This window comes from Lagenorhynchus albirostris, chromosome 10 (assembly GCF_949774975.1).
Source record: "Lagenorhynchus albirostris chromosome 10, mLagAlb1.1, whole genome shotgun sequence".
NCBI lineage: Eukaryota > Metazoa > Chordata > Mammalia > Artiodactyla > Delphinidae > Lagenorhynchus > Lagenorhynchus albirostris.
The window spans coordinates 388,353-406,513 of NC_083104.1; the positions used below are offsets into that span (position 1 = coordinate 388,353).

The following is an 18,161-nucleotide window of genomic DNA, read 5'->3' on the forward strand; positions in this document are numbered from 1 at the left end:
CTCCCTCCCCTGCAACCCCTGGCAACCACTGAGCTATTAAATGCCTCCAGAGTTTTGGCTTGTCCAGAATATCATTTAGTCATCATCATACAGTGTGTAGCTTTTTCAGATTGGCTTCTTTCACTTAGTAACATGCATTTAAGCTTCCTTCGTGTCTTTCCCTGGCTTCATGGCTCATTCCTTTTTAGAGCTGAATAACATTCCCCTGTCTGGAAGGACCACAGTTTATCCATCAGCTACTGAAGGACGTCTTGGTTGCTTCCAAGTTTTGGCAGTTAGGAATAAATTGACCTTCCATGGCATTTTTCCTGTGCATGTCTGTATCCAGCCCCCTATGCAGGGTTTTATGTAGACATAAGTTTTTTACTCCTGCGGGTAAACACCAAGGAGCACGATTGCCAGATCATATGGTAATAGTGTGTTTGGTTTTGTAAGGAACCGCCCAAAATGGCTGCCCCGTTCTCGCGATGACGAGAGTTCCCGTGGCTCCACGTCGCTGCCGGCATTTTGTTAAGGTTCTGGGTTTTGGCCGTTCCGTGGATGTGTAGGTGTGTCTCGTTGTTGTTTTAATTAAAATTTTCCTGATAACATATGATGTTGAGCATCTTCCCATGTGCTCATTTGCCGTATGAATATCTTCTTTGGTGAGGTGTCTTTTCAGATATTTCGCCCGTTTCTTAATTAAGTTGTTTCCTTATTGTTGAGTTATTTGCATGTTTTGGCTAATAATCCATTATCAGATACATCTTTTGCAAATATTTTCTCCCCAAGGCAGTGGTTTTTCAAAACATTAGTGGGGGAATGAAATTAGCATCAAAATCACTTTTGGAGGGGCTTCCCTGGTGGCGCGGTGGTTGAGAGTCCGCCTGCCGATGCAGGGGACACGGGTTCGTGCCCCGGTCCGGGAGGATCCCACATGCCGCCGAGCGGCTGGGCCCGTGAGCCATGACCGCTGAGCCTGCGCGTCCGGAGCCTGTGCTCCGCAACGGGAGAGGCCACAACAGTGAGAGGCCCGCGTACCGCAAAAAAAAAAAAAAAAAAAAAAAAAAAAAATCACTTATGGAGCCTTAACTGTTTAGTGAGAATGCAAGTGTCCTACTCCAAACCTTCCGAACCAGACCTTCACTGGTGCCGCTGGGCACAGGCAGTTCTACAGGCGTGGAGGCAGGTGCACAATGGCGATGGGGGGACTGGGTGGGGTGGAGGAGCCCCAGGACTGGCTGATTAGTGGAGGGTTAGGGGAGGGCAGGTGTGGGGACTGACTGTTGGCTTGAATGGCTGGCTGCACAGAGAGGTTGCTAACTGAAATGGAGAACATGGGGGAGAAGCAGGTCTGGGGAAGCTGAGGGGTTCAGTTTCAAACATGCTGAGTTTGAGAGGCTGTAAGGCGTCCAAGTGGAGGTGCCGAGCAGGCCGAGGAGTGATAGATGGGTCTGGATGCAGGGAAGCTGGGCGTGAGATAGAGATTGAGAGGATGGTGAGCCTGCAGATGGCATTTGAGGAGGTGAGCCGGGGTGAGATGACTGAGGGGACCGTGAATGGAGAAGAGAAGGGGGCCCAGAGTGCAGCCAGAGGCACTGGGTGTTGTAAGAGTGGAGGGAAGTGGGGCGCAAGGAGGTGGAGGAAGGGCAGTCAGGGAAGCGGGAGTGGAGTAGCAGAGGAGGAGACGTCAGCAGGGGCCTTGCGTCAAGTCTGCGCACAGGTGACCCTGAGGTCTCATTGCACAGCAGCCCGGGAGGCTCAGTAGGCGCTGGCCACACTGGGGAGGGTCCCTGCAGGTCCAGGAGGGTCAGTAGGCGCTGGCCACATTGGGGAGGGTCCCTGCAGGTCCAGGAGGGTCAGTAGGCGCTGGCCACGTTGGGGAGGGTCCCTGCAGGTCCAGGAGGGTCAGTAGGCGCTGGCCACGTTGGGGAGGGTCCCTGCAGGTCCAGGAGGGTCAGTAGGCGCTGGCCACGTTGGGGAGGGTCCCTGCAGGTCCAGGAGGGTCAGTAGGCGCTGGCCACGTTGGGGAGGGTCCCTGCAGGCCTGGCATGGCGTGGGGGGTCGTGGAGTGTGGGGCGGCCAGGAGTCCAGGCATCCCCACAGGAGGGGTAATGCGTACTGGTTGGGGGCTTTCACCCTTCTCTCTGCGTCCCCACATGGTCGTCTGTGTCTTTGTGTGTCCTTGTCTCCTCTTCTCATACGGACACGGGTCGTATTGGTTTAAGGCCACCCTAATGACCTCATTTAATTCAGTCACGTCTTTAAAGACTCTACATCCAGTACAGTCACAGCTGAGGTCAGGGGTCAGGACTACAGCCTGTGAATTTGGGGAGACACAGTTCTGCCCACACCAGGGACCAAGGCGCGGTGAGCTCGGGGGTGCTGAGGCCCTGGCACGTGGGCCCCGAGCTCTGTCCATGGGAGGACGGGCTGGAGGAGGGTGGCCGGACCCCTGCCTCGCCCTGGCACCATGGCCATCCTTATCCCCGCCCACTTCTTCCCCAGGCTCAGTGGTCGGCCAGAGACTCTCGGACCATCCCGATGTGCGGAAAATCGCGTTCACGGGCTCCACCGAGGTGGGAAAGCGTATCATGAAAAGGTAGGCGGTTGGAGTGAGTGGAGGGGCCAGCACTGCGGGGCCGATGGCGTCTGGTCCCACGTGTGAAGCGGACAGTGCTGTGCGTGAGCCCGAGCCTGTGGCTGTCACAGGGTGGGGCCACTGCAGACCCTTATTCCATGAGTCTGATGAGCCCTCGGTCAGGCCGGTGCAGCGGGGTGGGACCAGCGAGGGGCGGGGGCTTCACAGCGATCCAGGGCCATGAGCAAGCTCAGCTGCTGGGGACGGAGCTGCTCGGGATTGAGACGAGCTGTGAGCATGAGGGACACGGATCTCGGAAACTTAGCAGAGTAGAGCATCGCGACAGTTTCTATATAGGTTACCAGTTGAAATGATATTATTATTAATGGGCTTAAATAGAATTAATTTTACTGGATTCTTTTGAGCTTGCTTTTAACGTGGCCACTAAACAAAAATTACCACGTCCTGCGGCTGGTATGGGAGGCGTTTGCCCTCTCCTGCTGACCAGCGCTGGCCGAGGCCCGCTCCCGGCTTAGTGCTTGGACGCCAGCCTCAAACCCGCTGGGTCGTGTTGCTGATTTATGACACGACATGGGCCGAGCTCTGACCCTTCCAGGCCTGTTTCCCCCGGTCCCGTGAAGGAAGTTGGCATGTCAGTGGTTCTGGTCCAGGCTGCTGACGAGCTTGGAGAGGTCGATGGGGCCGGACCCCAGGACAGCAGCTGCAGCTCTGGCTGCCCCAGGCCTCGCAGGGTGCCTGAACCCCCCCCCCCCCGCCAGTGCAGCTGAATTTCTGGGGTGAGGTCTGGGCAGACGTCTGCACTTTGAGTGACAGGTGCAAAGGGAGAGGAGCTGGGGCTGCTGTGCAGTCTGACCTGCAGGGTCTCCAAGCCCTTTCTCTGAGGACACCTGACCGCCGTGACTGCTGTGCTCCGAGGGTCACGCATGGGACCTCCCGGGACGGTCCAGCTGTGGCGGGGCATCTCCATGGGGATTAAAGCTGCAGCCCTGCCCCTGCCCTGGCTCCCACAGGCCTCTGTACCCCTCAGCCCTGAGGTGGGGGCCATGTGCCCCTTCTTGAACGGGCACCACACGGGTGCCCATCAGAGTGGCTCTGCGTGGCCTCCTCTTGGGGTCAGGCCTGAAGACAGCGAGGCTGACCTAGAGGATCGTCTGCAAGGGGAGGGGTGCAGGGGTGCCCGTGGGAGCAAGGCCTGGGGCAGGGCTGGGCTGGGGTGCTGGGCTAGGAAGGCGGCAGGGAGCTGGGGAAAGCGGGGGGACGAGGGGAGAGTGACGGGGGAAGGCGCGGCCTGGGTCACACGGGGCTCCCCCCAGCCCGGACCCTCCACCGTCCTTTTGAGTGAAGCGTGCTCTGGAGCTGCTCTCGTCCCTCACCTGGCTCTCCCCCCGCCACCCCGTGTCCCGGGCTCCGGGACCCAGCTAGCCAACTCTGTTCCCTTCAGCTGTGCCCTGAGCAACGTGAAGAAGGTCTCCCTGGAGCTGGGCGGGAAGTCTCCCCTCATCATCTTTGCTGACTGCGACCTCCGCAAGGCCGTGCAGATGGTGAGGGCCGTGGAGGGCGGGGGCCGGGGCTCAGGGTCCACGGGCAGATGCACAGGCATCCTGGACCGCAGAGAAGGAAGGAAGAGGCCTTGGGGCCAAGGAGTGGCATGTACCTTACAGAACAGACCCCCAAGAAGTTTCATAACTGCAGTCAGCTTCAAAGATGGGGAAACGTGAGCCAGGGTTCCGTCTGTTGTGAAATCAGCACGGCCAAGTTTCCCGTCCCACAGAGAAGCAAGCAGAGCCCTGGGCACTTGGGCGGGACCCTGCTGGCAGCGGCCGCCCACACTTGCCCAGCGCTGCCATGGACTTGCTGGGCTGCGTCGGGAAGTCACTTAGCCTTTCTGGGCCTTGCGCTCTCACCGGGACGATGGGGCAGGATGGGCATACGGGATTCAGCTGTCATGTCTGAAGGGCGTGGACCACGTGGCAGGTGCGGTGGGTCAGTAGTCCTGACACTGTCACTGTCGTCATCACACCTCTGCACACCAGGGGGAGCAGGCCGGTCAGGCCACGCTCAGCCAGGTGCCCAGACACCCCCACCCCATCCAAGTGCTGCTGTGCCTCGGAGGAGTGAGCCCGGCACCGCGTGGGGGGGGCTGCAGCCTCATTAGAGGGGAGACCGAGGGAGACTGTCGGCCGAGCAGAGGCCGATGCTGCCAGGCCGCAGGCCTGTGTGTGTCTCTGGGCAGTGCAGTCGCAGCTTCTTCCAGGAGAGCTGAGCCTGAATGGCTCTCCCTCCCTCCCTCCCTCCCCCGACCCCCGGCCCCCCAGGTCCAAAGAGCAGGCTCCCTGGGGCCTCTGAGGACGTTTATTCGGGACTCGGGCCTGGGCAGGCACCATCCCTCCCGAGAGGCCCACCCCCGCCGCCTGCTTCAGGGCGCAGACCCCGTCTCCAGGCCCAGCTCCAGGAGCGCAGTCCTGAGCCCCGTCATGCCCGGGAGCCCACCCAGCCTGCGGGGTGTCCAGGCTCCCCCACTGCACGCCCGCTCGTGCTCCCCCCGCTGGCCTGGTCCCCCAGCGGCCTCACTTCCTGCTTGTTCCCCTGTGGCCGCTCGTCTCCGGGGATGGTGCCCAGTGCTGGTGAGCCTGGACGGCCGCAGGAGGTCAGGACACCTGCCTCCTTCCCCTTCCCGACGAGGGGGCACCGGGGCCCAGTGGGGGCTGGGGGCTGGCGCCCGGGGGTTGTAACCCAGCCCTGTCACCTCTTCTGCGAAGGGAATGAGCTCCGTCTTCTTCAACAAAGGTGAGAACTGCATCGCCGCCGGCCGGCTCTTTGTAGAGGACTCGATTCACGACCAGTTTGTTCAGAGGGTGGTAAGTTGTGCCGCAGGGCCTGGGAACTGCCCACTCACCGGGTACAGGGCCTTGGCGGGCAGAGCCAGGGCCAGGCCAGGCGCCATCCACCTGGTCGGGGGTGCTGTGACAAGTCTTCCCTGGTTTTTATTATTTCGGCGAGAAACGGCAACCCCGCGGCTCCCCTGACGTGAGCAGTGGGGCCCGTGTTCGGGCGGGACCCTCCCGGTGCAACCCGGGCGAACAGACATGGGGCCGGGCTGGGGGGAGTCCAGGTGCAGCCCCTGCACGCCGCTCTGTCTGCCCACCTTGTCACGGGGCATCATTGTCTTGTTTCCCCACCCCGTGGCCTGTAGCTCCTCCGTCTGGGAGGTCGGGTGCAGGACCTCCCTGTGCTGCCCCCGCGCGCGCCCCCCCCAACTCCCACCTCTCTGCCCATCTGCGTCATCCCAGCCCCCGGCGCCAGGCCCAGGTCTCCTTGCACGGAGGGTGCACTGGGGGCTGCAGCCTGGAAGGCAGGTTTGGAACCAGAATATGGTCCCGGGAGTCAGAGCCCTGCGTGTGGACTTTCTTCAGGGGCCAGCGGTTGGTCGCTGAAAAGGCACACGTGGGAGGCGGGTCAGGCGGCGACTGGTCAGGAGCCACGGCACCGGGCGACCCTGACGGGGAGGACCTTTGCAGGTGGAGGAGGTGGGGAAGATGAAGATCGGCAGCCCCCTCGACCGGGACACCAGCCACGGGCCACAGAACCATGAGGCCCACCTCCAGAAGCTGGTGGAGTACTGCCAGCGCGGTGTGAAGGAAGGGGCCACGCTGGTCTGTGGTGGGAACCAAGTCCCCCGGCCAGGTCAGTCAGCCCTCCTGGCCACGTGGGCAAGCCAAGACAGCGGTGGCATGGCCTCCGGGGCAGGCGTCGCAGGGCCAGGCTCCTAGGCTCCCGCCCCCAATCTGGGACGTCGGGGTTGGGGGGCACCTTGGCTCTTTGGACACCTGCCAGGTCAGGTGTGGGGCTGGTAAGATGAGGCCCTGGTTGCCCAAGCATCTCCGCATCCTGGAAACTCTTTCCTCCCGTGGATCCGTGGTGCTGGATTCCATGGTTTGCCTATCTTTGGCCATCACTCCTCCATGGCCACTCTTGGCCGGAAACCCCCTCTCCGCCTGTCCCTTAAATGTAGGGAGAGCCCCGGGTCTGTCCTGAGCTTGGACACTTTCCCTGGGGGGTCTCTCACCCTGCAGTGGCTCAGACCCGCCCAGGACTTGTCTCCTCACCCAGACTCCTGAGCCCTGGACCCCTCCGCTTGCACGTCACCCAGGCCCCTGAGTCTCAGTGGTGCCAAGTCCACCCTGTCACAGCATCCCCAGCCCTGACCTGACCCCAGACACACACCTGCCCCTCTAGAATCTTCGGTCCGGTCCAGTCACCGAGCCCGAGAAGCCGGAGCAGCAGGTTCGGACGATCTGGGCTGCTTCCCCTCGGACCTCCTGCTCCCCCTGTCAGGCACACGTCTGTTTCCTACACCCTCACCATCCAACCCTTGGTGCCGGCACCGAGCCTCATGCCAGCCTGTCCGCCCGATGGCGTGAAGGAGGGAAGGAGGGAGCGGATTCCAGGCTCCTCCCTTTCTTGACCCCAGCTCTTAATTAATTGCCCGATTCTCTCAAACCTGGAGATCTCCCCCGCCACCATCGTGCCAACTCTCCCCTGAGTCTGGACCGGAACGGGGGTCCTGGGGGCCTCCTGAGCCCCCAGTCATGCATTTATGCGGCTGCCGCGTCTGGCTGTGTGTCTCCCGTGCCGAAACCCTCCCACGGTGAGCGCCTCCACAGAGGCAAGCTCACCCCGGCGTGTCTCCCCACCTGTGTCCAACCTGCGGCCCTTAACTCTCCCTCCAAGTACGCCCGGCATCTTCCTACTCGTGTGCTGGCTGCTCCTCCGCTTACAGGTGCCTCCTGAGCGTCCCCACCTGGTGACCTCATCACTCAGGTGACCTCGGGCTCAGGCTGTGGTGCTCCCGCAGGTCTCGGGCGTTCCTCGGCACCTCGTACCTGCACAGAGCTTATGTAGCCACTGTGCCACCGCTGTCTGCTTGCCCTCTTCCCTGCCCCCACGAACTTGGGCTTCCACGAAGCCAGAGTCTGGGGCTGACATGACGTGAAGGCACCTTTGCAGAGCAGCTAGGGCTGCAGCACCCAGGAACCATGGGGCCCGCTCCCCACCACCCCCTGGCCTGAGGGCCCCCATGGGGGACAGTGCTGTGAATACAGGCTTCTCCCAGTGGCCCACCCACCTGGAGGCCAGAGAATGAGGGATCCCGGGCGTGCAGCCCTCCTTCCCGGGGCCCGGCACGCAGGGGGGATGGGGGTGTGGGCGGAGACTGGCCACCCCGGAGCACGGGGACCTGGGGGCACATTTCCTTTGCAGGCAGGGTGAATACAGGCCACACCCCAGGGGTCAACATGTGTTCATACACGACTCATGTTTTAGAAATTGTAATTACTGTTAAAATATAGTTTATAAAAATACGAAATATTTTATTAAAGATAAAATTTTTTTTGTTCTTCTGAACACTGGAGGTAGAAAATTTCAAGTCTCTTGGTTTTCCCTAAATCAGGCCAAATTAAAGCTTAGTCCAGCGGGTCTCAGGGCCCGCAGCTCTATGTCCAGAGGAGAAGTAGTCAGAGAACGCCTTTCTGCCGCCAGAAATGGTTTTGTGGGGCAGCCAGGGCCTGTGGGGCGGCAGTCAGAATGGGAGAAGGTGTGTCTGGCCGAGAGCACCGGCCCCTACCCCCGGGCAGGCAGTGCCCACCCCGCAGGATCAGGAAGGATGGGGAGGCTGTCCTGGGAGGACCTGTCCACCAGGACCTCTGTCCAAGCCCCCCTCCACAGGGCCGACGGAGGGCCTTCCGGAGGCTGCACTGGCCGAAGGATCCAGATGTGCTTTCAGACTAAAGGTCACTAGAAAAACCCAGGTTTCATCCGGCTGCGAGCGGCAGCCCTGGCGGTGGACAGACCAGCTCCCAGCATCACCTCACTGTGCTTAGAGCGCTTAGTTGAAAGGCTGTGAGGGTCAGGACTCGTGCGCCTGGGGCAGGAAAGCCACCCACAGTGTCACGAACTCCTCTGTCTCCACCACAGGTTTCTTCTTCGAGCCAACCGTCTTCACGGACGTGGAGGACCACATGTTCATAGCCCGGGAGGAGTCCTTCGGGCCCGTCATGATCATCTCTCGGTTTGCCAGCGGGTAGGGAGCCCACTTATGGCTCATGACAGCCTGACTCTTGCCCTTGTTACTGGGGTCTTCACGTGAGCTGCGGGGCCGGGAGGGGAGCTCAGACGGGTGGGGGCTGTGGACGCAGCCCGGATCTCGCAAACTCCTCGCAGCCGCGGGGGTGGGGACCCCAGGGGACCGCAGGGCGGCTGGGCCCACCAGGAGTGTCCTCCGCGTCTCTCTGGGCGTCTCCACGGCGTGCTGGGTTCAGCTCTGAGCACCCACGGCTGCGTCATGAGCCAGCCAAACCTCGGTGGCCAGAATAGCAACCATTGTTTGTTTCGCTTGTGAATCTGCAGTTTGGTCAGTGGGGCCGACCGGTCTGTGCCCTGTGCCGGCCGTGTCGGGCTCCCCCCTGGGGCGGGGGGCGCAGGTCTCTCTGGGTCCCACGTCCAGGGCTGGACCCTTGCCCTCCTCACGGAGGCCCTCCTGGCTTTTCCCTGCAGCGACGTGGATGCGGTGCTGTCTCGGGCCAACGCCACAGAGTTCGGCCTGGCCTCTGGCGTCTTCACCAGGGACATCAGCAAGGCCCTGTACGTCAGCGACAAGCTAGAGGCGGGCACCGTGTTCGTCAACACGTACAACAAGACCGACGTGGCCGCTCCCTTCGGAGGCTTCAAGCAGTCGGGATTTGGCAAAGACCTGGGTAACCTGATCGTGCCCGCTTTCATTTATCCATTCAACAAACGTCGGTTAGTCCGCTCGGTCCCAGGGGCCAGGGGTGGAGCTGACGAGATGGCTGCTCACTTCTTGCCGGGAGGGGATCGGTGATGAGTGGGGCTGGAAGCCAGATCCTGCTGGAAGCCGTCCAGACAGAGCGATCTGAACAGGAGGCTGGAGGGTGGCTTTAGCTGGGGGCCAGGTGGGCCTCCCTGAGGAGGTGTCCTCTGGGCTGAGACCTGAGTGGCTGGAGGAGCTGCCGTGAAGGCCCAGGTTCGTGCATTCCTGCCAGAGGGGACGGCGGGTCCTGAGGGAACCAGCTTTGGTCTTGGAGCTGCAGAGAGAGGCCGAGTGCTGGAGTGGGCCCAGGGGCGGGCAGGAGGCCAGGGAGGCAGGCAACGGCCGGATTGCGGGACCTGGGTCCGCGGTCAGGGCTCAGGCTTCAGAGAGGGGAACCCGTGGGGGCCGAGCGTGCCCGATGTGGTGACGTGAGTCCCAGTGTAGAGACGGTGTCACTGGGCCTGCCTGCCCAGGGAAGAGGACTTCTGCCCGGCACCCCTCTTTCCCTGGCTGCTCTGTAATGTAGGCTGGGTCCCACTCCCCGCTTCCCGCCACTGTGGAAGCCAGAAGCTGGGGGTTAGGACTAGTCGGGGATCAACTCTGACGTCAGGCTTCCAGCGGGGCGGGGGGGGGGGGTGCGAAGGTGCAGGAGAGCACAATGCGCTTCTCAGCTACGGGGCCAACGGGGTCATGAGACCACAGCGCTGCCGGGACCGTGACGTTGCTCCCGGGCTCGCGGTGTCTTGCAGGAGAGGCGGCTCTGAATGAGTACCTGCGGGTCAAGACGGTTACCTTCGAGTACTGAGGAGGGCCTCAGGATGTGTCCCCGGCTGTGGGCTCGCCCCCTGCAGTGCACAGCCCCTCCATGAACGTGGTGGAGGCCTCCTGCCTGCACCCCTGTCCCCATCTGGGACCCCCATCCTGTCCCGTCAGCGCGGCCGTCGTCTCGGGCAGAAAGTGACCCCGTGCGAATAAAGGTTCTGGCTGGCACCCTGCGTCCCGGCGCGTCTGTGTGCCCAGGCCCTCCGAGCAGGTCCTGCTCTCGGGCCAGCTGGCCGGGCTCGGGAGAGCCAGGCGCCCTCCTGGGCGGGGTGTCGACTCCCGCCTCAGAAACCGGGTGCTGAGATGAAGTTAGGACGCACGTCTGTTGGGGTGACCCCGGGAGACGCCAGGGAGGAAGCAGGCTGGGCCGCGGGCGCCTCCCCAGCAAGTGGCCAGACCCTCCCCCCATGCCGAGCAGACCCGTCCACGGCCCCCCCCAATGGGCGTCCTCCCCCTTCGCCCTGCCTGTGTCTTCTGGGGCCCGGCGGCCTCCCTGCCCCGCCATGCGGCCTTCCTCTCCGTCCGTCCGGCCCTCAGCGTCCTGACCTCCCTGGGGAGTGGCAGAAGAGCCATGAGGAGCGGGTTCCTTGCTCCCTAGACGCTACCTGCACACAGCCTCCCTGCCCCCGCCCCACGTGTGGGTCACTTAACCCTTCCCCTGGCCCACGGTTTCACCCGTTTATAAACCAGGGGGCTGAGTGGACGTCGTTGTTCTCAGATCCCAGGAGCGAGGACCTCAGACACGCCTGCCGGCAGAACAGCCCAGCAACTCCGAGCAGGCAGGGGTCCCAGACTCGCTCCGGGGCTGGTCTGGGCAGCAGGCTGCCCCCGGGCCCCGCTCTGCCTTGGGGCGGCCTCTCTCCCTGTGTCCTCTCTTATCCCCCGACCTCCTTAGGGGTCCGGAAGAACCAGCAACCCCGCCTCGAGGGGCGACGCGGCCCCGGAGCCAGACCCCGCCCCATGCCCACCTGCCTGCCTGAGGCAGGGCCAGCCGCCCGGTCTGGTGCCGTGTCTCCAGTCTCATGGCCCACAGAGGGGAGAAATGTGTTTCGTCTCTGGACTCTGTCCCCTGCCTGGGGCCATTCGTGAGGACCCACGGTGGAGGGGACCGGCCCTGTCTGAGGGGACATGGACCTGCCTTATTATCTCCTAACTGGAGTGACACTCCCACTCCTGCCCCTTTGCTGGGTCCCCGTTGCTTCGCCTCCAACCCCCCGACCCCAGGGCCAGGGCGTCCACAGCAGATTCCGGGCTCTGCAGCAGGCTTGGCCCTCAGCAGCTGGTCTACTGCCCCCCTCGCCAGGTGGGAGCCTGCAGGGTCCCCAGAGGTCAGCCTGGCTTCCCTGAAAACAGCCCCGCAGGCAGAAGAGCAGGCAGGGCCTGGAGCACAGCCCGTCCTCGCCCAGGTCGAGCTAGGAAACACCTTCCTCCCCGTGGCCCAGGGCTTGGCCGGCCGGGCGACTAAGCTGCACTTGAGAATCCTGGTTCGGGTGCGAGGCAGCGCCTGGCTTTGTCCTGAATCCTGTCTCCAGAAGGGATTCAGGAATCCTTCAGAAGCCACAGGCAAGTGTATAAGAAAAGCACCCAGTTCTCCCGCCCGCGTCTGTCTCTCCAGTGAGGCTCCTTCACTTCCACACAGAACAGGTCACTTCTGGTCGCTAGATGTCGGGGGGCTGGTCCCGTGACACCAGCTGAGTGTCCTGCAATTTAACCAAATTCTGCCACTGCTGCCCGGAGCTGGTGTCAGACCCCACAGATTGAGGGCTCAGCCCCACAGCACTCCCCCCCGGGTGCCCATCCCAAGCAGGGCCCCCAGGTTACCTACAACTTCTGTCTGACGTGGCTATACAGCAGAGGCTCCCACGACCCCCTCCTTGGGTTCAGTCCATTTGCTAGAGCAGCTCACAGAACTCAGGGAAACACCTACATGTATCAGTTCGTTAAAGGACGTGATAAAGGAAACAGATGAATGGCGGAGTACGTAGGGCGAGGCCTGGGAGGGTCTGAGCACGGGAGCTTCTGTCCCATGGACTTGGGGGTGCCACCCTCCCGGTGTGGCTGTGCTCAGCCCCTGGACCCTGTCCTGTTGGGGTATTTTGTGCCTTCTTCGTGTAAGCGTGATCCATCATCAACTCCATTCGCGGCCCCTCTCCCCTCTCTGGAGGATGGTGGGGGGCGGGAGAGGAGCTGAGAATCGGAAGCTTCTCATCCTGGCCTCGTCTTTCTGGTGACCAACCCCACCAGGAGCCCCCGAGAGTCGCCTCGGTGAACAAAAGATGTTCCCAGTGTTCTTATCATTTAGGAAATTACAGGGGTTCAGGGGCTCTGTGCCAGGAGCTGGGGCAGAGAAAACATGTATTTTCTAGTATCTCACAGTAAGGAGAATAAGACTGAGTTATCTGCCATTTCTTTCCCTTCTTTCCTAAGTCATAGAACTCTCAACTTGTACCCGAGCACACGGCTGCGTGAAGGATGCAGAGTTCCCAGCGTCCTTTGCAGCCGGGCAGTGGCCGCAGAGCCCAGTCAAGTGGACAGAGCTCCAGCGAACGTGGAGCTGCCCCTCCGGGGGCTCGGCGGCCTGCAAGGGGAGTCGGGGCTCAGGCTGTCACTCCCTCCCTCCTCCCCTGGGGCGGGCTGGAAGCGGCCTGATGGCGTTTTCCCAACAAGCAGATAAGGCTGGGCGGCGCCCGGAGGGGACCCGCCAGCAGCCCGTTACATGGAGACAGTGAACTTGCCCCTCCCTTTTTATGATGTTTAAATGCATTTGTCCTCACCGAGTTGACAGACGAGTTCAAGGCAGCTTAGAAAAATAATACAATTAACATATGCGTGGGTGAATCAGGGCAGAGAAGGGCGCTAGGAAGGTGAGCAGGAACGCGGTGGCTCCCACACTGCCTGCAGGGAAACCCTATCCGCTCCTAAAGCTGGAGCGCAGTTTAGTCAGGGCTTTCCAGCTGCCGAGAGTGTGAGGAAACCTGATCAGTGACCTAATTCGCGGTGTCTGTGCGACAGAAACAAGCTTGTGTTTCTGGAGAAGAGAACGGAATTCATCTCACGAGTCTTCCTAAAACACATTTTACAATGTGATGACCGCTGTCTTACACGATTTTACACAGGGTGGTGATGAAATTAAATTCGTATTTTAAGGCAAGACAAGAAAAAATTAAACTTCTTCTCTGCCCTTGGCCTCCTCCCTCCCCACTAGTGTGCATGGGCATCTGCGTTGGGTGTAACCTGACCTCCCCAATGGCAGAAATATCTGCTCAGCCACAGAAATCCACGTTCCTCCTTCTGGCGACAGCCATGGAACTCCTTAGAAGGTAACATTCCTTTCCTTATCCTCTAAGAGGTCACGATGACCCACCACTCACCTTGTACGTGCAGACATCTTTGGTGGACTTTATGGGCAAGGCCACTATATCATTTCCCTTAAAGGTAGTGATTGGTGCAGAACAGACTGGTCAGACGACGTGGGGAGATACTGGGCTGCACCTAAAAGAAGTTCTTAGCTCAAATACTTACTTATGACCGTATTAATGTCACTAGCTGTATTACTTGTATGCTGCCTATTTTACAAGATTATTGTTTCTTGCATTACCAAACCCGATAAAAATAATGACGACTAGGTGACCTAAAACAATTGTCAAATTCATAGTTCTGGAAGATCAGTGATTGTAACAGCGTAACTCTAGATGTGGGAAGAAGCTACAAGAGGGAACCGTTTCCAGGACCATAACAGACTAGTAGGGCAGGCGGCCCAGAGGCTTTGGGCTACTGTTAACAGGGCCTAGTCCAGTAACAGCACATTGGCCTATCGAGGAAATCCTCGCCTGACCTGGGAATGAGCATTCCTAGTGCCATGGGGTACATTGGTCATGAAATGCCCCAAGACAAAACCTTGGTCAAAATTAAGACAAAAAGGAGGGGGTTGTGACCTAAAGAATGTTGCCCACCACCCAGTCCCACGAGAATGAAGTCATCAACCACCACAGTCGCTGACTTCCAGGACACGCTGAAAGGAATTCAGGGTGAGGCGCTTTGGCTCGAGGAAAACTGGCAGAACTGACCCTCAGAGAGTTCGATATTTCCAGGAGAATATTTTTATGAACCTGGATTCTCACCTCTTCCCACACTTAGAAAAGCACTAAAACCATTAAGGTATCTGTCCCTCGTGGATAGCAGTGACCTCCTACCAAGCTGTGTGCTTGAGCGCACGTAGCCCTTCGTCAGAATCACACATGCTGGCCTCCCCCCGCACCTCTTCAGGACAGTCCTCAGAGTTTTCGGAGAGACCGTCTCCCGGGTTGTAAGCCTCAGGTTGGCTCGAATTAAATCTTCTGTTTCTTTCCCACATTGACCATTGATTAATGTTTCATCGACAGCAGTAGGCTTCAGACAGTTGTGCTCGGGACCTTCCGCAAGGTGAGCTGAGGACACGTCCAACCACAGCCACTACGACCCCTGCAGGGCAGCTGGGGTGTGGGCACCCCTGCTCCAGCCTTAGGGCTCGGTGGGAGCAGGGCTGGCGTTGCCCGCTGCTCACGCTGCCGCTCTCGGCTCTCCGCGGATCGGACTTGAAGAGCTGGAACTCACCGGAGGCCAAGCCTTGCATTTATTCAGGAAAAAATCTCCTATGTGGTAAAATTGGGGCTGGTGGGGATGTTCAGGATCAAAACATGGTCACAGGATTGCTCCACATAATAAAGGAAAGAGGATTCGAAGGGAGGAGGCCCCATGGGTCTGGGGGTGGGGGGCGGTGAGGCGGGAATGCTGTGTAAGCTCCTTCCCCTCCTTCCCTCCAGAGGACATGGTTCCAGAGACGAGGTGGTTCTGTACTCAAGGGGACACGGAGGGGACACGTGGAGTGGCCAGGCGTGTGCTTTCTATTTCATATAGTAGATGTGATCTGGTGATAAGTGCTTGGAGAAAACCACAGCAGTGAAGCATGGGGAGTGCTGTCTGGGGGGAGAGTGGGTGGTGCGCTGCTACGTTATACGGGGCGCTCAGGAAGGCCCTTCTGATAAAGGGGGATTTGAGCAAAGACCTGCAGGGAGAGGGAATGAGGTGGGACCCACGTGGCGAGGCCTAAAAACGGCCACGATTTTGGGAGCTGCTTCCACCAAGTAACGGGGTTGCTTCTCCACCCCTTGAACTGGGCGGGTCTTGTGGCTCGCTTTGAGCAGTAGGGTGTGGCAGATGGGAGGCGGTGCCTGGTCCAAGCCTCAGCCTCAAGAACACACACAGCTTCCGCGCTTGAACCAGTCTCGTGGAGGGTGAGAGACATGGGCCCAGTGTCGCTGGGCCCCAGAGCACAGCCACCGAAGTGGCCGGGAACTGACCGCAGACTCGCGGGTGAGGACCCAAGGAGACCAGCCCCAGCACTGACCACTGAATCGTGGGATAAATATGACTGCTGCTTCCAGCCTTGCAGTGGCAGGGTGGTTTCTCGTGCAGCAGAAGCTAACTGATATGGACAGCTTTAAGAAGTGAAATCTCTGAGTCAATGTTTCAGTGCAGGTTAGACTAGAGGACTCAGGCAGGGAAGGAAGGGCTAGACTACAGGAGGCTATAGTAAAGCCATACGTTTTTGGAACATCCGAAGTATCAACCCCTAGGGAAATAGTTAAGTCAGTATTCTCAATGCTGCCCATCCCAATATCTTCATTTTATATTACAAATATTTTTATATCACCCTTTCTATATCCTCTGATGATTTGCAGGTCACATTACCCACCTATACATGTAATCTAAATAAATTAATATATTGCCCTCACCGTAATACAGATGAGAAATAAAAGAAAGGGATTTTAAAGAAAATATTATGTGCTTCGGTACACAGAGGTGGGAGAGCTGGGCTTCGCTCAGGCTCCGGCAACTAACCGGAATTCAGATTGCTCTCGCGGTAGAACCAGGGGGCTCAACTGCAAAGTGGGTGAGGCCTGATCAGGGCCTGTGCGTTCACGAAAGGCTCCAAAATTATAAAATTGTGGTAGAGTACACCTAACATAAAACGTAACCATCTTAACCCCTTTCAAGTGTACAGGTCAGTGGCGTTAAGTACGCTCATGTTGCCAGGCAACCGTCACCAGCATCACCTTCAGAACTTGTTCATCTTGCAAAACTGAAACTCTCCCAGCAGAGACTTTAATGTTAATGGCAAGTGAGGCGACTCACGGAGCTGAGCTGTCGCTCACCGCCAGAAGGAAGAAGATGCACACTCTTCACCTGTAAATCTGTGCCTAGTCTCTACACAGTACACAACAGTTTAGAGCTGTGAGGGCATCAGATCCCCCAGGTTATGGGCTCAGTCCCGCAAGTCTGCCCGCCCCCCGACTTCAGATGCCAGTTGAAGCCAGGTTGTCACGTGTGCTGCTGACCCACTGGCTGTAGATGAGAGGTTCCCACGGCCCCCTCCTCAGGTTGGATTAGCTTGCTAGAGCAGCTCAGAGAACTCAGAGGAACACTTGACTTACTAGATCTTGGCTTCTGATAAGAGGCGTGGCTCAGGGGCAGCCAGATGGAAGAGACGCTCTGGGGAGGGTGGGGGAAGGCCCCCGAGCTTCCACGCCCCTCCCCGCCCCCCCCCCCCCCCAGCCTCCACGCCTTCCCAGCCTGGGCGCTCTCTGAACCCACTCCTTCGGGGTTTCTGTGGAGGGTTCCTTATGCAGGCGTGATTGACTACATCACGGCCACTGGTGACTGATTCCGCCTCCAGCCCCCCTGCCCTCCCGGAAGGTCAGGGGCTGGGACCCACGTTCCAGGCCTCTGATCACACGGCGGCTCCACTGGCATCCAGCCCCATCCTTGGGTGGTTTCCCAGAGTCAGCTCATCAGCATAAGGAAAGACACCTTCATCCCTCTCAGCAGAGGAAATTCCAAGGGTTTTGGGAGCTCCGTGCCAGGAACGGTGGGCAAAGACCAAATACGTCTTTCTTATGGGCCAGACTCCAAGTCAGGGCACGGCCTTTGGGAGACGCTGGGGAGGGGACATCCGCATCTCACGGGTCGGGGACAGACTCTCGCTGACCCCAGATCTCTTCAAAGTGCAGGACTGTTTTTAGCGGTGGCTCCGTCACTTCGGGCCCTGCAGGTCCGGGGCCCCGAGGTGCCTTCTCCGTGCCTGCTCCCTCCGGCGGCCCCGCCCAGCCGGGTCCTGGGAGCTGGACCATCGCTCCTGATGCCCCACCTGGAGGGAGAACCAGCAACTTCTCCAAGGTGCACCCGAGTGCCCGCATTTCAGGCAGGTGAGTCCCGCTGCCGCCTGCTCGGGCCTCGGCAGTGTAGGGTGGAGAAGAGCCCCAGGCTGCCTGCCGTGGGGAGGCCGTCCAGCAGGGCGAGAGGTCCCACGCCCCTGACCCAGCCCTGCTGGGCACCCTGGAGGGCAGGCCCGTTTCTTCCTCCCTGCTGCCCCCCAGGCCCAGCTCCTGAGCACCTGGCAGGAGGGCGCTGAGCTGGGCACACAAAGGCCCGAGCCCCCGGCCTCGCAGCCCCTTCCGCTCCTGGGTCTCCGTGATGTCCCCACAGAAGCCCACGAGGGTCGTCTGAGTGAAGCGCAGGGCCGGCCTCTGCCGAGCAGAGCAGGCTGGGCTGGGGATGCAGCGCCGGCCCTGGATTATCCGAGAGCCACGGGGGGATCCCTGAGGGCCCTAGACAAGGCTTCAGAGTCAGTAAAGACCAAATTGCATTCCTTGGAATTTTACTGTTTCACCTGGAAATGCGATATTATGACTTTAGTACCAAACACCAGACCATCAAGAGCGGTGAACTCTTACCTGAAGCGCTGGGTTAATCAGAGTGCGGCCCTTCATCCACTCACTGTCATCTGTTTGAAAGAGACCGATGGAATGGAAAGGCTGGCCTTAGAACAGAGTCTGAAGCCCGGCTCTGCCTCTCGAGGCGTGGCCTTGACCTTTGGGAGTTTCCTCATCCGAG

At 59.8% G+C, this 18,161-nt stretch overlaps 1 protein-coding gene across 2 annotated transcripts in view; it reads left to right on the forward strand.

Moving 5' to 3' along the window:
- ALDH1L1 (aldehyde dehydrogenase 1 family member L1) overlaps window positions 1-10,397 on the forward strand; it is a 47,118-nt gene extending 36,721 nt beyond the window's left edge. The window contains exons 17-23 of one of the 2 annotated variants that reach the window (XM_060163849.1): window positions 2,488-2,581; window positions 4,023-4,122; window positions 5,341-5,439; window positions 6,100-6,265; window positions 8,555-8,660; window positions 9,134-9,333; window positions 10,157-10,397. In XM_060163849.1, the coding sequence (XP_060019832.1) occupies window positions 2,488-2,581; window positions 4,023-4,122; window positions 5,341-5,439; window positions 6,100-6,265; window positions 8,555-8,660; window positions 9,134-9,333; window positions 10,157-10,212 (821 nt within the window). In that variant the 3' untranslated portion in view covers window positions 10,213-10,397. The remainder of the gene's footprint in view (window positions 1-2,487; window positions 2,582-4,022; window positions 4,123-5,340; window positions 5,440-6,099; window positions 6,266-8,554; window positions 8,661-9,133; window positions 9,334-10,156) is intronic. The other variant, XM_060163850.1, reaches the window with a different exon arrangement.
- Window positions 10,398-18,161: the final 7,764 nt, after the last annotated feature.